This window comes from Salvelinus fontinalis, chromosome 38 (assembly GCF_029448725.1).
Source record: "Salvelinus fontinalis isolate EN_2023a chromosome 38, ASM2944872v1, whole genome shotgun sequence".
NCBI classification, from domain to species: domain Eukaryota; kingdom Metazoa; phylum Chordata; class Actinopteri; order Salmoniformes; family Salmonidae; genus Salvelinus; species Salvelinus fontinalis.
This window is the reverse complement of record NC_074702.1, coordinates 26,164,662-26,188,530: the sequence shown is the minus strand read 5'-3', so window position 1 is coordinate 26,188,530 and position 23,869 is coordinate 26,164,662. Positions and strand designations below refer to the sequence as shown.

Here is a 23,869-nt window from a genome sequence, read left to right as displayed (position 1 = left end):
GGGCAGGCATAATCTACGGACAACGAATACAATTGCATTTTATCGATTGGCAATTTGAATGCACAAAAATTCCATGACGAGATCCTGATGCCCATTTTGAGGTCCTTTTTTAAAAACGGTATCTGTAACCAGTCATGTGACATCCATAGATTAGGACCTAATGAAGTTAATTCAATTGACTGATTCCTCATCTGAATTGTAACTCAGCAAAATATTTTTAATTGTTGCATGTTGCGTTTATATTTTCGTTCAGTATAGTATTATCTTATAGGAGGTATATTATGTGTGGGGTGTCTGTGTCTGTGACTGTGTCTTTGTCTGTCTGTGTGTCTGTGTATGTGAGTGCATGCGTGTGTTTTGTGGTTTATAGGGACACTCACAGTTGACGGTGACCTTGACCTTGCGTATGTCGGGCTGCGTCACTCCGTTGTTAGTGATGCACTCAAACTCTTCCGCCTGATGCCGCTTGATCTCTGTTATGTCCAGGAACTCCCCTTCACTCATTAGACCATCTGATTGGACAAAGGACAGGGTCAAATGATAGAGGTCAGAGGTCATCACAGGCTGAAAAGTGCGTTTGTTCAGGGTCGATTAAATCAATTAGTGTGAAAGTATCATTTTTTTCCCGCTAGATGCCACTGTTACTAATACTGCCACCACACACAAATAACTGCAATAGTGTTGCGCTCCACTTTCTGGAGAACAGACTTTTGAAATCAGTGGAATGCCCAGTGGAAGCAGAGTATGATAGCTAAGGAGGTGGAGAAAATTCTAGAGTTTGATTGCAAATATGCGAATGAGGTTGAAAAAAAGAACACACAGAAAGAAGCCTGTTGTACGAAACCCCTGTCTACAGTCTACAGAAAAAAAGGCAAACTCGACTCCATCATTCATTGAATCAGATGGCACATTCATCACAAAACCCACTATGTTGCCAACTACTTAAATTACTTTTCATTGGCAAGATAAGCAAACTTAGGTATGACATGCCAGCAACAAACACTGACAGTACACATCCAAGTATATCTGACCAAATTTGAAAGACAAGAATTGTACTTCTGAATTCCGTAAAGTCAGTGTGGAAGAGGTGAAAAAAATGTGTTGTCTATCAACAATAACAAGCCATCGGGGTCTGACAATCTGGATGGAAAATGACTGAGGACAATGGAGCACGATGTTTCCACTCCTATTGGCCACATCTTCAATTTAAGCCTACTAGAAAGTGTGTGTCCTCAGGCCTGGAGGGAAGCTAATGTAATTCCGCTACCCAAGAATAGTAAAGCCCCTCAAATAGCCGACCAATCAGCCTGTTACCAACCCTTAGTAAACTTCTGGAAAAAATTGTGTTTGACCAGATACAATGCTATTTCAGAGTAAACAAATTGACAACAGACTTTCAGCACGCTTATAGGGAAGGACACTCAACAAGTACAGCACTTACACAAATGACTGATGATTGGCTGAGAGAAATTGATGATAAAATTATTGTGGGGGCTGTCTTGTTAGACTTCAGTGCAGCTTTTGACATTATCGTCTGCTGCTGGAAAAACGTATGTGTTATGGCTTTACATCCCCTACTATAATGTGGATAAATAGTTACTTGTCTAACAGAACACAGAAGGTGTTCTTTAATGGAAGCCTTTCAAACATAATCCAGGTAGAATCAGGAATTCACCAGGGTAGCTGTTTAGGCCCATTACTTTTTTTCAATCTTTACTAACGACATGCCACTGGCTTTGAGTTAAGCCAGTGTGTCTATGTATGCGGATAACTCAACGCTATACACGTCAGCTACTACAGCAACTGAAATGGCTGCAACAATTAACAAAGAGCTGCAGTTAGTTTCGGAATGGGTAGTAAGGAAAATATTAGTCCTAAATATTTCCAAAACTAAAAGCATTTTATTTGGGACAAATCATTCACTAAACTCTAAACCTCAACTACATCTCATAAATAATAATGTGGAAATTGAGCAAGTGACTAAACTGCTTGGAGTAAACCTGTATTGTAAACTGTCATGGTCAAAACATATTGATACAACAGTAGCTAAGGCTGCTCTGCCTTCTTAACAACACTATCAACAAGGCAGGTCCTACAGGCCCTAGTTTTGTCGCACCTAGACTAATGTTCAGTAGTGTGGTCAGGTGCCACAAAGAGGGATTTAGGAAAATTGTAATTGGCTCAGAACAGGGCAGCATGGCTGGCCCTCAATCGTACACAGAGAGCTAACATTAAAATACTTGGAAACAGCTTGGACACCCACGCATACCCCACAAGACATGTCACCAGAGGTCTCTTCAAAGTCCCCAAGTCTAGAACAGACTATGGTAGGCGCACAGTACTAAACTCAGCAAAAAAAGAAACAGCCCTTTTTCAGGACCCTGTCTTTCAAAGATAATTGGTAAAAATCCAAATAACTTCACAGATCTTCATTGTAAAGGGTTAAACACTGTTCCCCATGCTTGTTCAATGAACCATAAACAACTAATGAACATGCACCTGTGGAACGGTCGTTAAGACACTAACAGCTTACAGACGGTAGACAATTAAGGTCACAGTTATGAAAACTTAGGACACTAAAGAGGCCTTTCTACTGACTCTGAAAAATACCAAAAGAAAGATGCCCAGGGTCCCTGCTCATCTGCGTGAATGTGCCTTAGGCATGCTGCAAGGAGGCATGAGGACTGCAGATGTGGCCAGGGCAATAAATTGCCATGTCCGTACTGTGAGACGCCTAAGATATCGCTACAGGGAGACAAGACGGACCGCTGATAGTCATCGTAGTGGCAGACCACGTGTAACAACACCAGGACAGGATCGGTACATCTGAACATCATACCTGCAGGACAGGTACAGGATGGCAACAACAACTGCCCGAGTTACACCAGGAACGCACAATCCCTCCATCAGTGCTCAGACTGTCCGCAATAGGCTGAGAGAGGCTGGACTGAGGGCTTGTAGGCCTGTTGTAAGGCAGGTCCTCACCAGACCTCACCGGCAACAACGTTGCCTATGGGCACAAACCCACCATCGCTGGTGGGTTGGCACAAACCCACCAACCCACCATCGTGTATGACCTGTGAGGTAATATTAATTGTATCTCAGAGCCATGTGCATTGCTATTTATAGCCTAATGTTAGCTAGCTAGCTAGCTAACATTGAATCTAGTTGGTTAGCTACCTGCAGGTTGATGCAGCGTAGTAACATTATGAGTTGGGATTATGGTTCATTTTGTAGCTAGCTAGCTAGCTGCATGTCTAAACAAAATATTCCACTATGCAAGGTACCATATCACTGTACAGTTTACACCTTCTGTATTCTGTGCATGTGACCAATAAACTTTGATTTGATTTGATATAGTGTGTGTTTACCAGCAACGGTAACGTGAAGAACAACATGACCTGCATTAAAGTCAACTTAGGAAATAATGTTAGGCCAACGAGACAGTGTCCAAGCTCAAAAATTCTCTGGTAGAATGCCCTGCTTTTATTTTGTCACACTCACAACCGTAAACTATTAAATTCTATAATTTGCTTGCCGTTAACTTGCAAATAATGAGCGTGTTGTGAGTATATTTTCCTGTAACTTAACATTAGCTTGCTAGCTAACAAGCTAGAAACGAACCAAAGTATTGTTAAGAAAGTTGCTTTAAGTTGCCTGTTTAGTAAATACATTTTTAAACTGATGGGTTTAGTGGTGTTAAAATACACCAGTTATGCTATTTTGGACCACCAGGCTGCTGATGTCATGTATGTGAATCCTTAAAGAGATGGGTGGGGCTAAGGCTTAAGAGGGTGTGAACAATGCTGAATGGGTGCTGACAAAGAACTTTCCAGTAAGTGTACAAAAACATTGAAGGGCTATTTTCAACTTTCAAAGCAGCATTACTTTCACATTCAATCAATCAATTGTATTTATAAATCCCTTTTTACATCATCCGATGTCACAAAGTGCTATACAGAAACTGTAGTGTATGATATACCATTGTGCTTGCTCTGAGTTTCTACTTTTATCCTATGTACAAAAACACAATTTTAAATGTTGCTACTTTTAAGACCGAATCGAGCTGGTCGGTCACAAACGGATCACAATATTGTCTTTTCAACTTTGGGTAGAAAACCAATAGCTTTTGCTCATGACGAGATGAAATGGGTGTGGTGGCAGCAGCAGGAACAGCAGCATCAAGTGGGAAAAACTTGGTTCCTCACAATCATTTATGGTAAAGAACACAAGCTATTTTCTCTGAACAGGGGAATAAAACCATCAACAGATTCACAAAGGTTGAAGAAGCAATACTCCAAGCGCAGCACTACTTGTCAGACATAGAGAACTGATACTGTATACTGGTTGTTGGGGTGGGATTGGTGTGGGGTGTGGGAGGTCTGTGGTTGACTGGTCTGTGGATGATTCCTCATGTCTTACTCATTGTTAGAAATAATTATGGTCCAAATTGGATGTTAGGTACTATATTTATTGAAAATTATATGAATCCTATAAATTAAAAGGGCCAATCAATTAGCTTAATTTCTCAGAGATCAAATTATATTCCTTCAATTTGGTGCCTAATGAACACGACCCAGGTGTAAAATAAAGTTGCCCTAGATGCTGATTTATGGTCAGTTTGGGGGTTTTGCCAGGTGTGGATTGGAGGAGGTGGAAGCTGATCCTAGATCTGTGTTGGAGTACCTGTATGTCCGTGAGCAACAGATACTGAAGCTAGGAACTGAGGCTTGACAACAATGTTACATCACTACTTCACAAAGCCTCAACAGAAATAAATAGGTATTTATTTTTAAACGTTGGCCACACCAAACTCGACAGGGGTAACAGTGTGTGCGTCACTATGCAGTAAGAACAATATGGGGCTGTTGTGTGGTGTTGACAAAACTCCCTAGTGCCCTGACAAGCAAATTAGTCTGTCTCACACTTCAGCAGCCCTCGTTTTCCTCTGGCGACGTGACGGCAAAAGTCTTTACTGAGTCAAAGAGGCCGGCAGGCTAGAATATATTGGCTTTATTCGCGTAAGGGAATGGATGCAGAGGTGTTATTAGAAGGACAGCGCCGAGAGGGAACATTGAGGGAACGTTGCCCCACTGTGTGTCTCCACAAAGCCAGCTGTCTGTCTGGCAGCCTCCAAGCTCCAACACCATTAAGCTTTTCTCCTATTTTCCCCATTAAAGAAGCCAGGCTGTGGAACACGACATAATACATAATCTGTCTACTAACAAGGAAATCCACAGCTTAAATTGCTGCTCAGTTATCATAATAAAAAAATGAAAAAAGCCAGCCAGTCAGTGGACCACTGGCCTCCACACACACACACACACACACACACACACACACACACACACACACACACACACACACACACACACACACACACACACACACACACACACACACACACACACACACACACACACACACACACACACACACACACACACACACACAGTGTTGTCGAGCAACCCCCCAGCCCCCCCATACACACATGTGCCTGCACCCGAGTAACAACTGACGCAAGACACTCTAAACGGTAGCGATAATTCCTGTCAGAGATTAGCGCGGCGGTTCCAATTGAAGATTATACTGGAGGATTATTAGCTGCGGCTACTGAGCTGGAGATGATTATCTGCAGCTGCTGCAGTGGCGGTACAGCCTGCCGCCCACCACCCTGTAGCGAGGAGTGGCAGCAGTGGCGAGACGCGTTGGGGGTTTACAGCAATGTTATTCACTCATAACATTAGCCTAATACATTTGGCTCCCCTGTGACATCTCCGTTGACGCTGGCTGAGCACCCACTCTGCCCCTGGGGAAGAAGGGAAGGCAAGGGAAGGGAAATAAGCCAGAGATCCAAATCACTGAGACACAACCAGGGCTGCAGAAGACATTTAAAGAGACTGGCCTAATATATTAAATACGGCTTCTAGAAAGGAGGGAGGGAGGGAGGGAGAGAGAGAGAGAAATACAAAAATGAACAGAGAAAGAGAACGAGTGGTCAAAATCTAAATAAAGAGGAAGGGAAGTCCGGTCGGGGTATTTCATGTGCATTTTGTGACTAGTTTAATTCTCAGCAGCTGTGTGATGTAATATGTCAGAGCACAGCTTCCTCCCTACCCCTCCCTTCATTCCCTGCTTCCCTCTGACTTATCGCTGACCGTTCCTCCACAGCGAGATCATATCAGGGAATCAGTCTTTCAGTGAATTTTCATAGCTCTCACAATGGCCTGTAAAACACTGCTGCTCCATCAGACGCTTACACAGACACTACTGGAAGAAGACCTAGGGCTGCCTCAGATTTTTTAAAACCTCAGATTTAAAAAAATGTATCTTTATTTAACTAGGCAAGTCAGATTAGAACAAAGACTTAGTTACAATAACGGCCTACCAAAAGGCAAAAGGCCTTCTAAACAGTTCGCTATTCCCTATTTAATGCATTATTTTGACCAGGACCCAAGAGGACTCCCCTCAGGCTCTGATTAAAAGTAGTGCACTATATAAAATATGGGGTGCTTATATTTGTCCTGTTTCACACATGTACAAGTATGACATGGAAATGTGTTTTCTGCTCATCCCACTCCCCCTAAGAGTGGGGTCATGGCCAGGGTTTAGTCATTTTTTCACAGTGACCCTGGAGCAATTAGGGTTAAGTGCCTTGCTCAAGGGCACATTGACAGATTATTTCACCTAGTTAGCTGGGGATTCTAACAAGCACTATTTTAGTTACTGGACCAATACAGGGTTGCTGTCAACAATGGACGTCCATTTCTCTTTATTTCAATTTCGACCACTCGTTCTCTTTGTCTTTTTTTGTCTCTCCGTTTCTCTCTTTCTCTGTTAATTTTTGTCTTCCTCTTTCTCGCCTTCTCTCTCTTTCCTCATTTACTTTCTCTCTCTTCTGCTTTCTCTATCTTACCCTCCTCCCCCTCTCTCTCGCTCTCTCTCTCCTTTCTAGAAGCTATAATATATTAGGCCAGTCTCTTTAAATATGTCTTCTGCAGCCCTGGTTGTGTCTCAGGGATTTGGATCTTTGGCTTCTTTCCCTTCCCTTGATTTCCCTTCTTCCCCGGGGGCAGAGTTGGGTGCTCAGCCAGCGTCAACGGAGATGTGTGGGGGTGCCATTTCAGACGCAGGCCTGGACTCCCACCACCAACCAAACACTTAGATTAGACCTGCGGGGAAAAGAGGAAGCCAGACGGATGGTTGAAAGGAAAGAGGTCAAAGTTTAGATCTGCCCTGCAGTGAAACTGTCGTCCATTTCCCTATAGGACGTTGACACTTTATGAGCCCTGAGCAGTCAGACTCAGTCAGAGCCTTTGAGATATATTGCAGTGGAGTGTTTCTGTAGCAGAGGTGGTCTGGTTCTTTCTAGCGCTATCAGCGGTAGTCGAGCATCTGGCAGGCATTGTTTGTTTGACTGAGACCATAGTGAATGGAGTCTGATGCGATGGAGTGGGTGGGCCAGAGAGCATCGATGTGGCGTGCTGTTCGGCGATTAAGTGAGGAGTGTGTGAGTGAGGTTATTTGTCTGTGTTAATGTATGTGAGTGTGCATCTTATCTAATGGATGAGATGTCCAATGATAAGAGCTTGAAGTCTCAGAATTAATGGGGGTTTAGGTGATGTCTGTGAAAGAGTGTGAATAGGAGATGGAGATGGTATCAGTGAGAGATAAAGTGGGCAGGAGCAGTACTAGGAGCAGTGTGTACACGTCTGGGTTGTATTCATTAGGAAGGAAATAGACTGACACAGGGAGGGACTACCTGTTGTTTGCTGTTGCAAAACGTTTTAAAACTATTTCTGTTGCCAGCACTTATGAATAAGGGCCCTGGTGACCAGGGGAAAGATGACACCACGGTGCCACCATGCCAGGTGCAGAGGATTGTCTTCAAGTTGTGTCTCTACACCTATGTAGGGGTCCCACTGTAATCTATCCACCAATGCAGTGTCTGAATAGAGTGACAGGTGCATGGTGGATTGTCTTGAAGGTGTGTGTCCCGACTCCCTACACCCAGGCGGGATAGCCCTCTACCACTTTGTCTCCCACCCACTGCAGTGTCTGAATAGAGGGACAGATGGTTCGCAGATTCTCACTGTTTCTCTAGGCTTCTCTTTCCCCTCCCTCCCTCCTCCCCACCACCACTCCCCCAGCAGCCCATGGCTTCGCTGCAGTGGCTCCCACAGAATAACAATGCCGCCCTATCTCACACTGCAAACTGAAGGGGTGTGTGTGTGAGGGAACGAGGGTGGGTATAGTGATGACAAGGAAGAACTGCTGTACGTGTGCAGACAAGCACAGCAAGTGGCTGTAATGTACATTAAGGGTGTGTGTGTGTGTGTGTTATCAGGGCATAGAGAGGAAATTGAGCAGGACTTCCAGCTACTTCCAAGCTGTTGCACCCCCAGTAGGTCACTGTAACACATTGTAACATTGTGCTAAACCTATCTAGCGCCTAGCAGGGTAACTTCAACATGCTCAACACATTCTATGAGATGCATCAACATGAAATAAATCATTTAAAATCTTACCATCGATGGTGGCAGACATGGTAATAGGATAAGAATCATTTCACGAACAAATCTAAATGGATATGACTTAGCTTATTAGACGTTTTATCACGACCACCCTCGAAACCAATGTATAAATAGTGTTCTAATGACAAACATCATTATTAGCATTGTTGACATGGTGAAGGCGGTGACAGTGAGGATGGTGACAGATGCTGATGATTGTGGCTGGCATGCATTATTTGTGGATAATTATGTGTGATGTGATGTGTGTGTGTGGGTGTGTGTGTGTGGGTGTGTGGTGTGTATGAGGTATGAGAGGGAACTAGCAGCCACAGCTTGGGTGTGATGGAAATGGTAACAAGGGCAGATGACAGTGGACATGGGACACTCTAGGGACTAGGACAGAGGGTAGGGGACTATGACAGAAAACAGGGGACAGGCAGGTGACAGAAACAAGGGACTGGGAACAGGGACTAGTTAGTATAGACTACGACAGCGGACAAAGAACACGACACAGAGACTGGGAAAGAGACGGGCAACTGGGAGAGGAGACATGAGGACTGGGTACTACAACAGGAGGCAGGGACGGGCGTCTTACATTTGTTCTCCTTCCAGGTGACAGTGGGTTCAGGTCGTCCCACCGCCAGACAGAAGAGGTATACGTTGCCCCCCTCGTTCACTGACACGTCTTGGGAGATGTTGACGATTCTGGCTGGCACTGCAAGACGGAAGAGTTGGGTTTTATTGACAGTCATGACTTGACAAAAAAGAGGAATTAGACCTAAGCTGCCCTCCCCTCACTGTTTGCAAGGTATAAACAAGGTATACAACTGAAATGACAAGCATACAAGTAAGGGGTTACCAAAATAACAATACTACCAATGACAAACACTGATTCTCTATTATAACAAGACAAAGCTATAGAATGTTATTCACTTTGGTGTTGAATATAGGGATGGAAATCTTCACTCAAGGTCTTGAAGTTTCTCTCTTTGGTAGTTGCTTTGTTTTTTTCTTTTCACAGCATGACCACCATCAAATGCTGTTTTGCTCTAAATTGCCATTCCAGAGCAGGCACTATGCATATAGTTAGAAAGATAACTAGATGGTCCTTGAATTTAAATGGCCCATTATCGTTGCTTTTAATGAGCTTGGCCATGAGGCTGTTTTTCTGCGAAGCATCTAACTACAGGATCCCATTTTTAACTCTCTGGCCAGGCGAAAATTCTCTTGCGATAAAGCAAAGATTGGAGCCATCGCTACCCCACCATGGCCGTCACTGTTTGATGCAGTGACTCTGGGGTGTAATTATTTTGTGTGATATCGCGGTTAAGACTGAAATTGGAGGCGACTTGGAAACTAGGGAAAAATGGTCATCTGTGTGCCCATTTGCCCTGCGGATAAATGCTTCTCCTTGGCGCCTGCACTGTGTGAACAGTCTGTTGGAGAGTGGCTGGCTTAGCCTTCTGGGTAATCCTGCCTGCACCCTGCCTATATACAGACACACACGCATGCAAGTACTGTATTCACGCACACACACACACACACACACACACACACACACACACACACACACACACACACACACACACACACACACACACACACACACACACACACACACACACACACACACACACACACACACACACACACACACACACACACACACACACACACACACACACACACACACACACACACACACACACGACTGCTGAAACATGCCCAGCTTGCTCTCTCTCTCTCCATCTCTGCAGCAGCATGGTGTGTGTGTGTTGGCCAGTTGATATAATATTTTTCATTTTTATACCGCCGGTCTTGTATTACTGCGATATGCTAGTACACAAGGTACAATATACATAACAATTGACACATGCAGGGAGAAAAGGTCTGCAATCCATCAGCCGAGCAGCCGGGCGCCAATAAATCACGTCACTCAGGATCACTCTAACTCTCACTCACTCCACCGTTGCCTTGACGATAGGCCCAGATCTGGTCCTGCACTGTCAATTATTCAGTCAGGCAGTTGGACAGCCTCCTGTATAGCCGCCCATATCGTCTTACCCACTTACCCCAGGATCTACCCACCCCTCTCAGTTCTGAGGTAAACTTGCATCAGTGCTAATGTATTGGGCTCGAGGCTCAGTTGCTAAGGCCTCGGTTGGCTGCTTTCTTTGCTCAGTCCAAGGCTCCATCCACTGCACAACACTAACAAAGGCCTTGGGCCACTTTACATTTTTTTTGTAAAGTAAAAGTAAAGTTGTGTTTACAGTTGCTGGACTAAAACCTGGAGGTGAATAAATAATCCCGTAAATAAAGTGGTACGTGCCCATTACAGAACCAAGTACAATATGTACTGTAAACACATTAAAATATAGCAATTAAAGGGCTAATATCCCTAAATATTTGTTTACTTACCCTGTAAACAGTCAATGGACAAAGAGAAAGATAAAGCCATGCTTTTTTTGTTTTTCCCTGGCTGCTGTCACCAAATCATAACTCGTTAGCTGTTCTTGTCCAGAAACCAAGTCCATATCCCCCAAATTAGCATGTTTTAAATATCCTTTGACAAATTCATTAACGTAGGCAACCAATGTCAGACACTTTGGGATGATTTGGGCTTGAGATTTAAAACATGCAAATATTTGATTCTACCCCATCTTTGCCCCCACCTAGATGTCCCCAGGGACTCACCTTGGACGATGAGGAAGACGTGGGCTATGCGGGGCTTGTTGCTGGCCTGGAAGCTGCAGGTGTACAGCCCCTCGTCAGCCACCTCCACTCTCTCTATCTGGATGGAGAAGTCACTAGTGTTACTGTTGACCAGCGACACCCGTCTGTCCAGCGACCACTTGTCTGTCCCCGCAAACAGGATGTTTGAGCGGTTCAACCACGCCTTGTGGGTCACCTCCTCGTCGATTTTACACCTTTGAGATGGAGGGGGAGAAAACAGGGGATAAGACAAGACCCAGATCATTTATTAATAATCATTTATTTCACTTGAATAGCGCTTTTCATTACAGAAAATAATCTCAAAGCGCATAAAAATCAAAACAAAGAAACAACACATAAATGTAGATGGTAGAGATGGATATTGAATGTCTCTATTTGGCTTGGGATGTAAGGCTGGGAGTTGAGGCAGTTTGGATTGGAAAGGCAGTGTAGCTTCAGCGGAGGGAGGGGGCATCAATAGAACAGACAGAGAGAAACAAAGACAGTCTGACAAACAGGCCCGGAGCGCTTTCTCAGTGCACCACATCTGCATTTCCTCCATAGGACCTGCTCCTCCGTAAGTACTGGTCCTCCATTGCCTGGGTGATGCTACGGCTGCTGAAAAGTGCACGAAAAGCCACCACACCTTGGCAGTGGTTAAGAACAGTCCCTCTTCTGCCATCTCTGGCCACAGCATCCAGTACTAGTTGTAATTCTTCCTGACAGATGAAGCAATAAAGCCGGGGCTGCATTATTTGAATCCAAACAGCCAGTTAGCTAGCTAACTATATGACAAAAATATGACTTTTCATCCCAATTCTGCAACTCTGAGACTCAAGACTACAAGATGTACAGTAAGTGATCAACCCCCACAGCAGTCAACCCCCCCCCCCCCCAAAAAAATGCAACAACAAAAAAGTACAAAAGTACAATATTTACAGAGCTCTCTGCCTAGGTGACCACACGGCGCCATGGCAACTACGGAACATACTGTACATATATTGAGATGAGTCTGTATGTGCTCATGTATGAACAAAGATGCTAGCATAGACATTTGTGAGGAGGAGCAGAAGTGAACCCTGGAACTCCAAAGAACTTCCGATGCGTTTGAAAACAACAGCTGTTCCATCGCGGCTGTAAAAGGCTAGCTAGATAAGCTAGCTAACTTAGTGTAGTTGTTTTCTCAAGGTCAAAATTACGACCGAGGACAAATCTATTTAAAAAAATGTAAGTTAACAGATTTCCCAAAAAAGCATCGCAGCGGGCTGCGTTGGGGCGGCAGGTAGCCTAGTGGTTAGAGCGTTGGACTAGTAACCGAAAGGGTGCAAGATCGAATCCCCGAGCTGTTGTTCTGCCATCATTGAAAATAAGAATTTGGTCTAAAACTGAATTGCATAGTTAAATGAAGGTAAAATAAAAAATTGCCTTCGTGGAAAGTAAAATTAGCAGTAGGAGGTGGAGGCTCCAAGATGATGTGTAACACATGGGTAAGTTTATTAAGTTATAGAAACAGAAGGCCCGCACACTGTTAAAGCTCCCAATTCCCGGATTTATTGACAACGTTTTGATCCGAAACGGGTCTTGGTCAGGTCAAACAAACTGAGTTTCACATCCCAAAATATACACATTTCACCTCACGTGACCATTGCGGACATGACGCATGGCGGGTGCAAAAACAAGTTGTGTATCTCTAATTATTTAATAACAATGAGATGGGCACATGTAGTAGTTCCAGAAAATAATATGTATTTACAAAATGACCAAGTGGGTAACCTGGAAGACAAGACGAATCATTGTCTTGTACATCAATGAAATACGAATATAAACTCTTGGTTCAGACCTCTAGGAGACATGGTACATACATGGTGAATCTAATACAATTCTCCTCTCAGTATCCCCCCCCAGAAGTTTTAACATGTTCGATGCCAATGTGTCTCAAAGAGCTAATGTTGTGATGAGCCTCCATGAAATGCGCAGCCACAAGGTTTCTCTGGTCAAGGGTCAAGGGTTTTTCCTGTGTTCTGCTATCCTTGTTTTCAGAGCTCGTTTTGTTTTTCCTACATAGCATAGACAACAAATACACTTGATCAGGTATATCACATTTTTTGTATCTTAATGGCCTTGCCCGTGATAGGGTGATTGAACATCGTGCATTTGTTCGTAAAGTTACACTGGGTACATCCGCCACATCCATAGTTACCGCCCGGCACATTGTCTAGAAAGGTATCACGTGGCACTGGTGGAAGATCAGACCTCACCACCATTTGACTGATGTTGGGGACGCCTCTGAAGATGACCCACGGAGGTTCTTTAATCTCTTTTCCAGTTGTGGATCAGTGCTCAAGATGTACCAGGTTTTTTTAATGATGTGGTCAAACTGTTTACCAAGTGGGGAGTATTGAAGGAAGCATTGAACGCGTTGGTCAGGAGGTCGGGGTAGTTTGGGCGTGAGGCTGTAATCCTGGGTCACATTTTTATAACGTTCCCTTGCGTCTTGCAGCCATTCCTCTGGGTAACCCCGCTGTCTGAAACGCTCATCCAGATAGTCGACTTGATTATCATAGTCACTCTGTGTACTACAAATCCTGCGTATGCGACTGTATTGGCTAACGGGGAGGCTCTTTTTTTAGGGGTGTAGGGTGGAAGCTGTCTCCTCATAACAGGGAATTCCTGTCTGTCGGCTTCTTGTATAGATCCGTGCTAAAACCATCCCCTCCCTCTTAATCAAAATGTACAGAAAACGTATTTCATTCGCATCAAAGGCGAGGGGGAATTTCAAAGGTTCACTGCTTGTATTGATGAAGGAGTGGAATTGATGAAGTTCTTCTGCTGTGCTCTGTAATAGAATGAATACGTCATTAATGAAGCGTTTGAAGGCCCAAATCCCTGTAATTTGCATGAAGAGAAGACGGAGAAAAAGAGGACAGAGGTCGGGCTGCATTCTGAGGATTCTTAGGCGATTGAATAAACCCCCATTGCCTTCCGTTCTCCTAGCTAACATGCAATCATTGGAAAATAAAATCGACGACCTACGACGAAGATTAAACTACCAACGAGACATTAAAAACTGTAATAGCTTATGCTTCACCGAGTCGTGGATGAACGATGACATTATCAACATGATTGTATTAATGTCCCGTTGGTAGTTTAATCTTCCTCGTAGGTCATCGATTTTTTTTCCAATGATTGCATGTTAGCTAGGCAGGATAGGACAGCGGCGTCTGGTAAGACAAGAGGGGGCGGACTATGTTAATTTGTAAACAACGGAAGTCTCAAAGTTTTGCTTGCCTGAGGTAGAGTATCTCATGATAAACTGTAGACCACACTATCAACCTAGAGAGTTTTCATCTGTATTTTTCGTAGCTGTCTACATACCACCACAGACCAATGCTGGCACTAAGACCGCATTCAATGAGCTGTATTTCGCCATAAGCAAACAGGAAAATGCTCATTCAGAGGCGGTGCTCCTAGTGACTGGGGACTTTAATGCAGGGAAACTTAAATCTGTTTTACCAAATTTCTATCAGCATGTTAAATATGCAACCAAAGGGGAAAAAACCTCTAGACCACCTTTACTCAACACACAGAGACACGTACAAAGCTCTCCCTCACCCTCCATTTGGCAAATCTGACCATAATTCTATCTTCCTGATTCCTGTTTACAAATAAAATTAAAGCAGGAAGAACCAGTGGCTCGGTTATTAAAAAAGTGGTCAGATGAAACAGATGCTAAGCTACAGGACTGTTTTACTAGCACAGACTGGAATATGTTCTGGGATTCCTCCGATGGCATTGAGGAGTACACCACATCAGTCATAGGCTTCATCAATAAGTGTATCGATGACATCGTCCCCACAGTGACAGTACGTACATAACCCAACCAGAAGCCATGTATTTACAGGTTACATCCGCACTGAGCTAAAGGCTAGAGCTGCCGCTTTCAAGGAGAGGGACTCTAACCCGGAAGCTTATAAGAAATCCCGCTATGCCCTCCGACGAACCATCAAACAGGCAAAGCATCAATACAGGACTAAGATCGAATCATACTACACCAACTCTGATGCTCGTCGGATGTGGCAGGGCTTGTAAACCATTACAAACTACAAAGGTAAGCCCAGCTGAGAGTTGCCCAGTGACAAAAGCCTATCAGACAAGCTAAACTATTTATATGCTCGCTTCGAGGCAAATAACACTGAAACATGCATGAGAGCACCAGCTGTTCCGGAAGACTGTGTGATCATGTTCTGCACAGCCGATGTGAGTAAGACCTTTAAACAGGTCAACATTCACAAGGCCGCAGGGCCAGACGGATTACCAGAATGTGTACTGCGAGCATGCGCTGACCAACTGGCAAGTGTCTTCACTGACATTTTCAACCTCTCCCTGTCCGAGTCTGTAATACCAACATGTTTTAAGCAGAACACCATAGTCCCTGTGCCCAAGAACACTAAGCTAACCTGACTAAATGTCTACTGACCCATAGCACTCACGTATGCAGCCATGAAGTGCTTTGAAAGGCTGACATCAACACCATTATCCCAGAAACCTTAGACCCACTCCAATTTGCATACAGATCTACAGATGACGCTATCTCTATTGCACTCCACACTGCCCTTTCCCACCTGGACAAAAGTGATTGTGCAGGCTACTTTGTGCATCATTTCACTATTGTACTACATAATTGATAAATCGTATAACTCCACTACACTAATTTGATCAGTGGGGATTAAGAAGTGAATATACTGAAAAGAAAGTGGGTATAAGGCGTATACTTGCATATAGCCTCCACTACACCACTGGCCCTCTGTGTTTTACAAAAAGTGTACTCTCCTACATGAGTGCGCTGGTATTACTGTTGCTGCCTTTTCAGCATCATTACCCTGTCACACACTGAAGGCCTAGGTCCAATAGGTTCGCCACTGTGCAAACATGTCGATAATACAGTGCATTCGGAAAGTATTCAGGCCCCTTCCCTTTTTTCACATTTTGTTACGTTACAACCTTATTCTCAAATGAATTTAAAAAAAATCCTCCTCAATCTACACAAAATACCCCATAATGACAAAGTGAAAGCAGTTTTTTTGGAATTTTTGCACATTTATTCAAAATTAAAAACATAAATACCTTATTTACATAAGTATTCAGACCTTTTGCTATGAGCCTCGAAATTGAGCTCAGGTGCATCTTGTTTCCATAGATCATTATTGAGATGTTTCTACAACTTGATTGGAGTCTACCTGTGGTAAATTCCATTAATTGGACATGATTTGGAAAGGCACACACCAGTCTGTATAAGGTGCCACTGTCGACAGTGCATGTCAGAGCAAAAACCAAGCCATGAGGTTGAAGGAATTGTCCGTAGAGCTCCGAGACAGGATTGTGTCGAGGCACAGATCTGGGGAAGGGTACCAAAACATTTCTGCAGCATTCAAGGTCCCCAAGAACACAGTGGCCTCCATCATTCTTAAATGGAAAAAGTTTAGAACCTAGAGCTGACCGCCTGACCAAACTGAGCAATAAGGGGAGAAGGGCCTTGGTCAGGGAGGTGGCCAAGAACCTGGTTGTCTCTCTGACAGAGCTCCAGAGTTGCGCTGTGGAGATGGCAGAACCTTCCAGAAGGACAACCATCTCTGCACCATCTCTACCAATCAGGTATTTGTGGTAGAGTGGTCAGATGGAAGCCACTCCTCACACAAAGGCACATGACAGCCCGCTTGGAGTTTGCCAAAAGGCACCTAAAAGATTCTCAGACCATGAGAAACAAGATTCTCTGGTCTGATGAAACCAAGATTGAACTCTTTGGCCTGAATGCAAAGTGTCACGTCTGGAGGAAACCTGGCACCATCCCTACGGTGAAGCATGGTGGTGGCAGCATCATGCTATGGGGATGTTTTTCAGCAGCAGGGACTGGGAGTCAAGAACAAGGGAAAGATGAATAGAGCAAAGTACAGAGAGATCTTTGATGAAAACCTGCTCCAGAGCACTCAGACTGACATCCAAAAATCCGACAATGAGACAAGATCGAGACACTCAAAATGTGGTCTCAAGACTGTCTCGAGTACTACAACACTGACTCAAAAGTTAGCTTGATCTGCAAGCTCTTTTTTTATGTGAACCGTTTTTTAATCCGTTTTTGCTATTGGGACTGGGCATCAGATTCCGGGGCCCTTTATTGCAGAGTTGGGTCACTGAGGTGGTCGGTTATCAATTCACTAACACTTATCATGTGGTTTGTGCAGGCTGAAATATGGTGAGTCGGATGATATCGTAAACTTTGAAATTAGAAACAAGCATGGTAACAAGCATTCATTGTTACACCAGGTACAGTGTAACTTTGAATTATTACAATTATTTAGAATACATGTTACAGTGTAATTACATATAATTACATGTAATTACACTGTAATAAGGACCCCTTACGAAGTGTTACCGTCTTTTTCATTAGACAATTAATGAGGCTAACCATGTTGATGGATACCAGATTTGACTTTTACAGCTACTGTACATGCGTCATGAAATGGATTAGTGCAAGCCCTACCCTTGTAAGGAAGGTTGGCCTTAAAGTTGCAATATGCAGAAATGCCTTGTTTTCTGGTTGCTAAGATTCTAGTAGTTCACCTAATTTCAGTTTATAAGACAAAACAAGCAGTGTAGAGAATCATTGTACCATCTAAACTGCTGTGAAATATATTTTAAATAGACACAAATATTGTATTTTCAGCTTTTTGAAGTTAGTGTACGAAACCAAAAGCAAAAGGTGCAAAAACGACTAAACACAAGAACAGCAAGCATAGAAATAGCGCACATATACCAGATATACCGCTTCTTAGACTGGCTTTCAAAGACAATGACAGATCTATAACTCAAATTTCTATGTGAATTTGGTCAGGTCGCAAATATCACTATCGTGAGTGAGTGCAGAAAGGAATATTTTAAGGTTAATTTTGAATTCATTTCAAATGACATTTTGATCATCCTGTTGCAATTAGTATATGCAATTCAATATTATCACCACAAAGAGTCAGCATTCGTAAACAAACCACTAGCCAGGTCTCGTAATGTAAGGTTGTTAATACATACCTAGCACAAGGTAGAGGTTCATAACAAATACAGTATGTTTCTTAATTGAAACTACGAGGGCAATACACCTGGGTAAAATATAGTTGTGTTTTGGAGGAAGCAGATGAAGAGCTCGGAGAGACATTGGTGAGGGGGAGAGAGGGGCTGAAAGTGGTAGTTACTGCTGCTACCTAACTTTTGATGTAAACAATGTGGCGGACCATTCTTTATACACACAGGAAATTGTTTAGCGTGAAAAACCCAGCAGCGTTGCAGTTCTTGATACACTCAAATCGGTACGCCTGGCACCTACTACCATACCCCGTTCAAAGGCATTTCAATATTTTGTGTTGCCCATTCACCCTCTGAATGGCACACATAAACAAACCATGTCTCAATTGTCCCAAGGCTTAAAAATCCTTCTTTAACCTGTCTCCTCCCCTTCATCTCTACTGATTGAAGCAGATAGGATCATAGCTTTCACCTGGATTCACCTGGTCAGTCTGTCATGGAAAGAGCAGACGTTCCTAATGTTTTGTACACTCAGTCTATACATATGTATGAATATAAATATTATTTTGAGTTTGGAATGTAATTTTCACAGTTTCTGAACTGTGACTACAGTACTGTCCTTCACCACTAGATGTCCTTAGAAGCTTCAGCTGGGGACCAGGCCAGGAGAGGATAAGCCTGAGTGCTTATGTTTAATTGATGTGGCCAGGGTAAAAAAAATAATCTCTGTGAGGTAGATCACACGGCCTCCAGTGAATAGGCCTCATCTATGCCAGTGATATTACCTTTAATCGCTCATGCAATGAATAGATGAGCCTGTAAGTATGAAAGGGCATCGTATATCAACTACAGGAGCCTGTGGCGGTCTATGGTTCTAGGGCTAGGCAATATGAGATGACAGCGATGGTGACCAGATTTGGAATGACACCTGACAGCGGGTTAAAGAGTTCAAATGTTGATAGACAGTAGTCTTTTATGAAGGCCTCAAAGTCCAGGATATTGACAAAATGGCAGTTTTGCTGAAGAACATTTTTCAACCTAGTTGGGGTATACCTCATGGGGTTTTTATGACATTGAATTGGCAATTAAGTCAGCATGATGACAGGTGAAAAAAAAAACAATTTCAACATGTAATTAGTAGGTGCAGGTGTAGGATCAAAGAGGTACCTCAGAATGATGCTCTCTCCTTCCAGCACTGTAATGTTGTCGGGCAGGTGGCCGAATTCGGCACCATGCACACTTGGTCCTGCCAAGGAAAATGAGAGAAGAGAGGGAGGGGGGTGAGCATAATGCCGTTATAACAACAACAGACGGTCCATTCGCATTCTCAATCCCCAAATCCCCTGGTTGGCATCTCAGCCGCCGCGGTGCTGAGTACCTCATTGATCCAGGTCAGGCTGGATGTGTTTAGTGGTTTACTTAGTTATTTGTCATAAATATACAAACAAAGGTGTTGTAGCGTACGCACTGACCCCCTGTATTATTTGAATAATGATTCCCCCCCCCCCCCCACCCCCCCCACCCCATGTGTGTGTGTCTCATTGAACAGTGTTGATAATGAGCCAGGGGAAGAGGAGGATTCACGCAGGGACGTCAGAGCGTGAAATGAAGGGACACAAACGGCAACAGGAGGGATGCGTACAGTGAGGCTCACCCTGCCTTCAAATAGACAAGCACACACACCAAGAAGTCACACAAACACACGCAAACACACACTACCACAGGAATGAAACTAAATGGAAAACTGGGGTTGATATGTGTTGGGCATCGTCTGTCTATGAAAATGCCCTTTTTGTTACAATTCTAACCAGAACCATGGTTAATACACATTCACTAATACTGACTATCTGTATAGAAAATGAACACGGGTCTCATAATCAATCACTCAAGCACAAGCCCACGTGCTAGTGAGTAGCCAGCTAATCTTTATACTTCAAGTTTAGCCAACTTGGATCTCTTTGCTAGATGACAAGGTGGAAGAGTGGAATGGTTATGAACACAGCCTTCTGTCTGTCTCCAACTGTTTGGACAGCACGCTAGCCCGTCCACTTTGTTCACATGTTGAAATCAAGTGGCCTACCTTATTTCTCAGAATGGGAACGAGTTTCCAATTCCTTATATAATAGTGTTTGATGATTTTAGCACAATTATAAAACACAGACTAGACAGCTAGTGTAACAGTCTTTGGCTACAATGTTACTAGTGGGACATAGTACCACAATGTCACGTGTGACAAACTGAGCATTCATTTTCCAGAATCAATGTTCATTGATACTCCTGTTTTAGTAGTGCCTTCTCTACCTAAAAAGGGCATCAATAGAATAGTTAATTTCCCCTCTATTACAGTAAAATAATGACTCAATGTGTTTTGGTGTCCGTATGACCGATTCTGTTAGACCAACCCTCAAATGCAAATACTGAGTTGAAACAATAGTGTGTGATTGGTGCCTGCAATACGGGGCATTCCTGCATGTGGAACGCCTCGAACATCCGGTTGGTTCCTGCAATCGAGGACGCCATCTTCATGCTTGTGTGACACTTTTGATATTCTGGATTTCCCCTGATTGTCTATGTGATTAAAATGTGGGTCAAGAGTGGTCTACCGATGTCTAAGCTAGCTAGCTACCAGTGTCGCCCCCACCTCCCGCCTGTTGTGTACTGGGGTCCTCCTAGCTAAATAGCTAGCACAGTGTCCTTTGCTCCCAATTGCCGAAGACCTGCCCTCGCCGTCATTAACAGAACTGTGGGAAAGCAGTGCCTGGCAGGTGGAGGCAAAGGACACTGTCTACCGGTGTCCTAGCTATTGTTAGCTAGCTAGCTACCTATCCAGCCTGCTGTGTACCGGAGTCCTAGCAAAACAATGTACCAATAGAAGTATAAAGAGGTGTTCCTGCAGATGCAGGAACTAGACTTGGGCTGTATACCGTATATACCGCATACACAGGTATTTATTTGGAAATAGCCACAGGATCGTTTTTCAATAACGGTATTGACGGTATTTGAATATTTGTAACTACTTTTTAAGTAAATACCTGCAGTCAACTTGTGCAATACGTTAGAAGAAAAAACAGATTGCGTTCTTCATTTCACCAGTCACATTATTTTACATTATGAAGCGTACCATAGTTCCCCAGAAGAGAAGGGAGCAGGTGTGTCCAGCTGTGTATTGACAGGGGTCGCGTTTTATATTGAAAGTCAACCGTCTTTTTTTGCTTCAATAGAGTGATCAGGGACTTGCAACTACAGTTTTCTTTCACAGAAAATACATAAGTGCCACACCTTAAGCAGAAAATAGCCTCATTTTCATTAGATGACAACAGAAGTGCAACGCTATATGTCTGGCAGCCACACAAGTAGGCTAAAATACATGTATTTTTTGCAAAAACTGCATAGCAGTCATGCATGTATCATAGAAAGATTTCCTCATGTTTTTGTTCAAGTTAATCTTGCATTTTACTGGAGAAAAGTAGGCTAGCTACACCTATAAAAGTACCAGAGAAAAGTAGGCTAGCTACACCTATAAAAGTACCAGAGAAAAGTAGGCTAGCTACACCTATAAAAGTACCAGAGAAAAGTCAGTCAGAACACTGTCTGCTGATAGAATGCCCGTTCGTGAATTCTCATCCAAGTGGAGAAAGGCAACTGAAGCACAAAATGAGTTCTGATGCCCAGAAGAAACTCCAATGAGAAGCATTTTAGATCTGCGTTTACAAAACGCAGCAAGATATTTCTGATGCATTTCCTATTTTTTTGCTGTATGAAAAACAAAGAATTCTCCATTAACACGATCCCTAAGTTTAACTTGCTAGTTATCTAAGTAAGTGGCTGAATTAATAAGGTGACACGGCATCATATTGTGTTGGCTTTCTGCTGTGTTCGAGAAGTCAAAGCCCTTTGGGTGAGTTATCTGTACTGTCACTGCTATTTTTAGATTTTCTTGCATTTTTTCTCCTCCGTTCTCGGCCAGTCTGCTCCTCCCCCATCTTCTCGAACAGAGCAGGCAGGCAGGTTGCCCTAGCGACTCCAGACTCCTCACAGACACAGGGTGTACGCTGTTCCAGAGCCAGTACTGTTCATTTACACAACGTCTCTCATTCACATTCGCTTGTAAATGTCCAAACTCACCAGAAATGGGGTTCGGTAGCTCCTACCTATATATGTATACCTTTATGAGCTGCACTGCCTGTCTTCTGGCCGCAATTGCACCCTTCTCAGCTGAAACTGCTTGTCAGACAGGAAGAACTAATCTCTCATCTTAGTTGTTGTGAGTGACAGGGAGGGGCTTTATGTGTGTGTGTAAATGATAAATTGCACACAGCATAGAAGGAGCGAAGGAGATGAGACCAAAAAGACAACATGAGAACAAGTGGACATAAATGCTCATAAAAAATTAAATAATAATTGGATTCTTGTGATACAGCCATTTGGAATATCATGCTAAAGCATCATATAGTTCTATATAACACCCAGCCCTAAAGCGTTTATATTTTCAAAATGACTAGGCTACAGTACTGCTGAAGCTTCCCCTCCTTGGATTATATTTTGGAAATTTGCATCAACGGACTCTGCAAACAAAGATAACAGCAGCCATACAGTGCTATCTTAGCAGTGATATACTGAGGCAGGTCTATACTCTGCATGACACTAGCTCTTTCCCTCCAAACTCTGCCAAATGTCAGCATGCGCATCAAGTCCACCCTTACGGTGCCCATATTATGACACCCTCACTGTCTGAGGGTCATGTCTACATTTCACCTCAAAAGTTTTTGAGGTTTTGCATTTTAGCTAACCCTAACCCTTTTCTTAACCTTAAACCTAATTCTCCTAACCTGCAACGTTAAATCTCCTAACCTGCTGCGTAAGATCTCCTAAACCTGCTACGAAAAGTCTATTTTGACAAAAGCAGAATCCCTTCTAGACAAAACCCTGTCTGAGTGCTTCCTAGATCTTCAACCAATCTCCTCTATCTCTTTCCTAACGTGTCCATAATATCTCTATGCTGCTGCTGCCGCCACCGCCTTGCCTCTAAGGTTTAATAAACAGCGACTTATGAGAAGAAACGCTGTGCAGTCAGGAGTTAAGAAGCACCCAGAGGTTTGTCTGATTAATGCAAAGAGGTGCGCTAAGACAATACGCGCTAAGCTTGGCAAGTGTAATTCCAGGCAGAGAGGGGTCTGAAACGTGACAGTCGAAAGCAGTGCAGCATCTGATGGCCAATTGCTCACGCTTTTAATTTCAACAAATTTCTTGGTGGAATCATGGCTTGATTGCACAGCGTAATGAAAAGGGGCAGGCATTCCAATTCGTGTCACGGTCTCATAAACAAATAGCTAAAAAAAAAAGGTGAACCTAATTATGGATGGAAATGACAGTCAACGGCAATGGTAAATTAAGATATTTATTTTTTCAAAGTATTGAAATGAATACAAAGTCTAAACAGAGTCGTTTTATTAAGTTGAATATGAGTGCGTGTGTGTGTCTGAAGATCCACCATTTTTCATGGTCCTTCGAGACAGTTATTGTGTGTGTGCGCCTGTATAGTGTGTGTGTGTGTCCAGTATGTGCGCATTTGC

General features: G+C 43.4%; 1 protein-coding gene across 1 annotated transcript in view; it reads right to left on the bottom strand.

Moving 5' to 3' along the window:
- Positions 1-23,869, bottom strand: part of LOC129837396 (igLON family member 5-like) — a 153,098-nt gene that overhangs the window by 10,629 nt on the left and 118,600 nt on the right. The window contains exons 2-5 of the mRNA XM_055903531.1: positions 19,464-19,542; positions 11,208-11,440; positions 9,109-9,228; positions 381-512 (exon numbers count right to left, since the gene is read on the bottom strand). Coding sequence (XP_055759506.1) covers positions 381-512; positions 9,109-9,228; positions 11,208-11,440; positions 19,464-19,542 — 564 coding nt within the window. The remainder of the gene's footprint in view (positions 1-380; positions 513-9,108; positions 9,229-11,207; positions 11,441-19,463; positions 19,543-23,869) is intronic.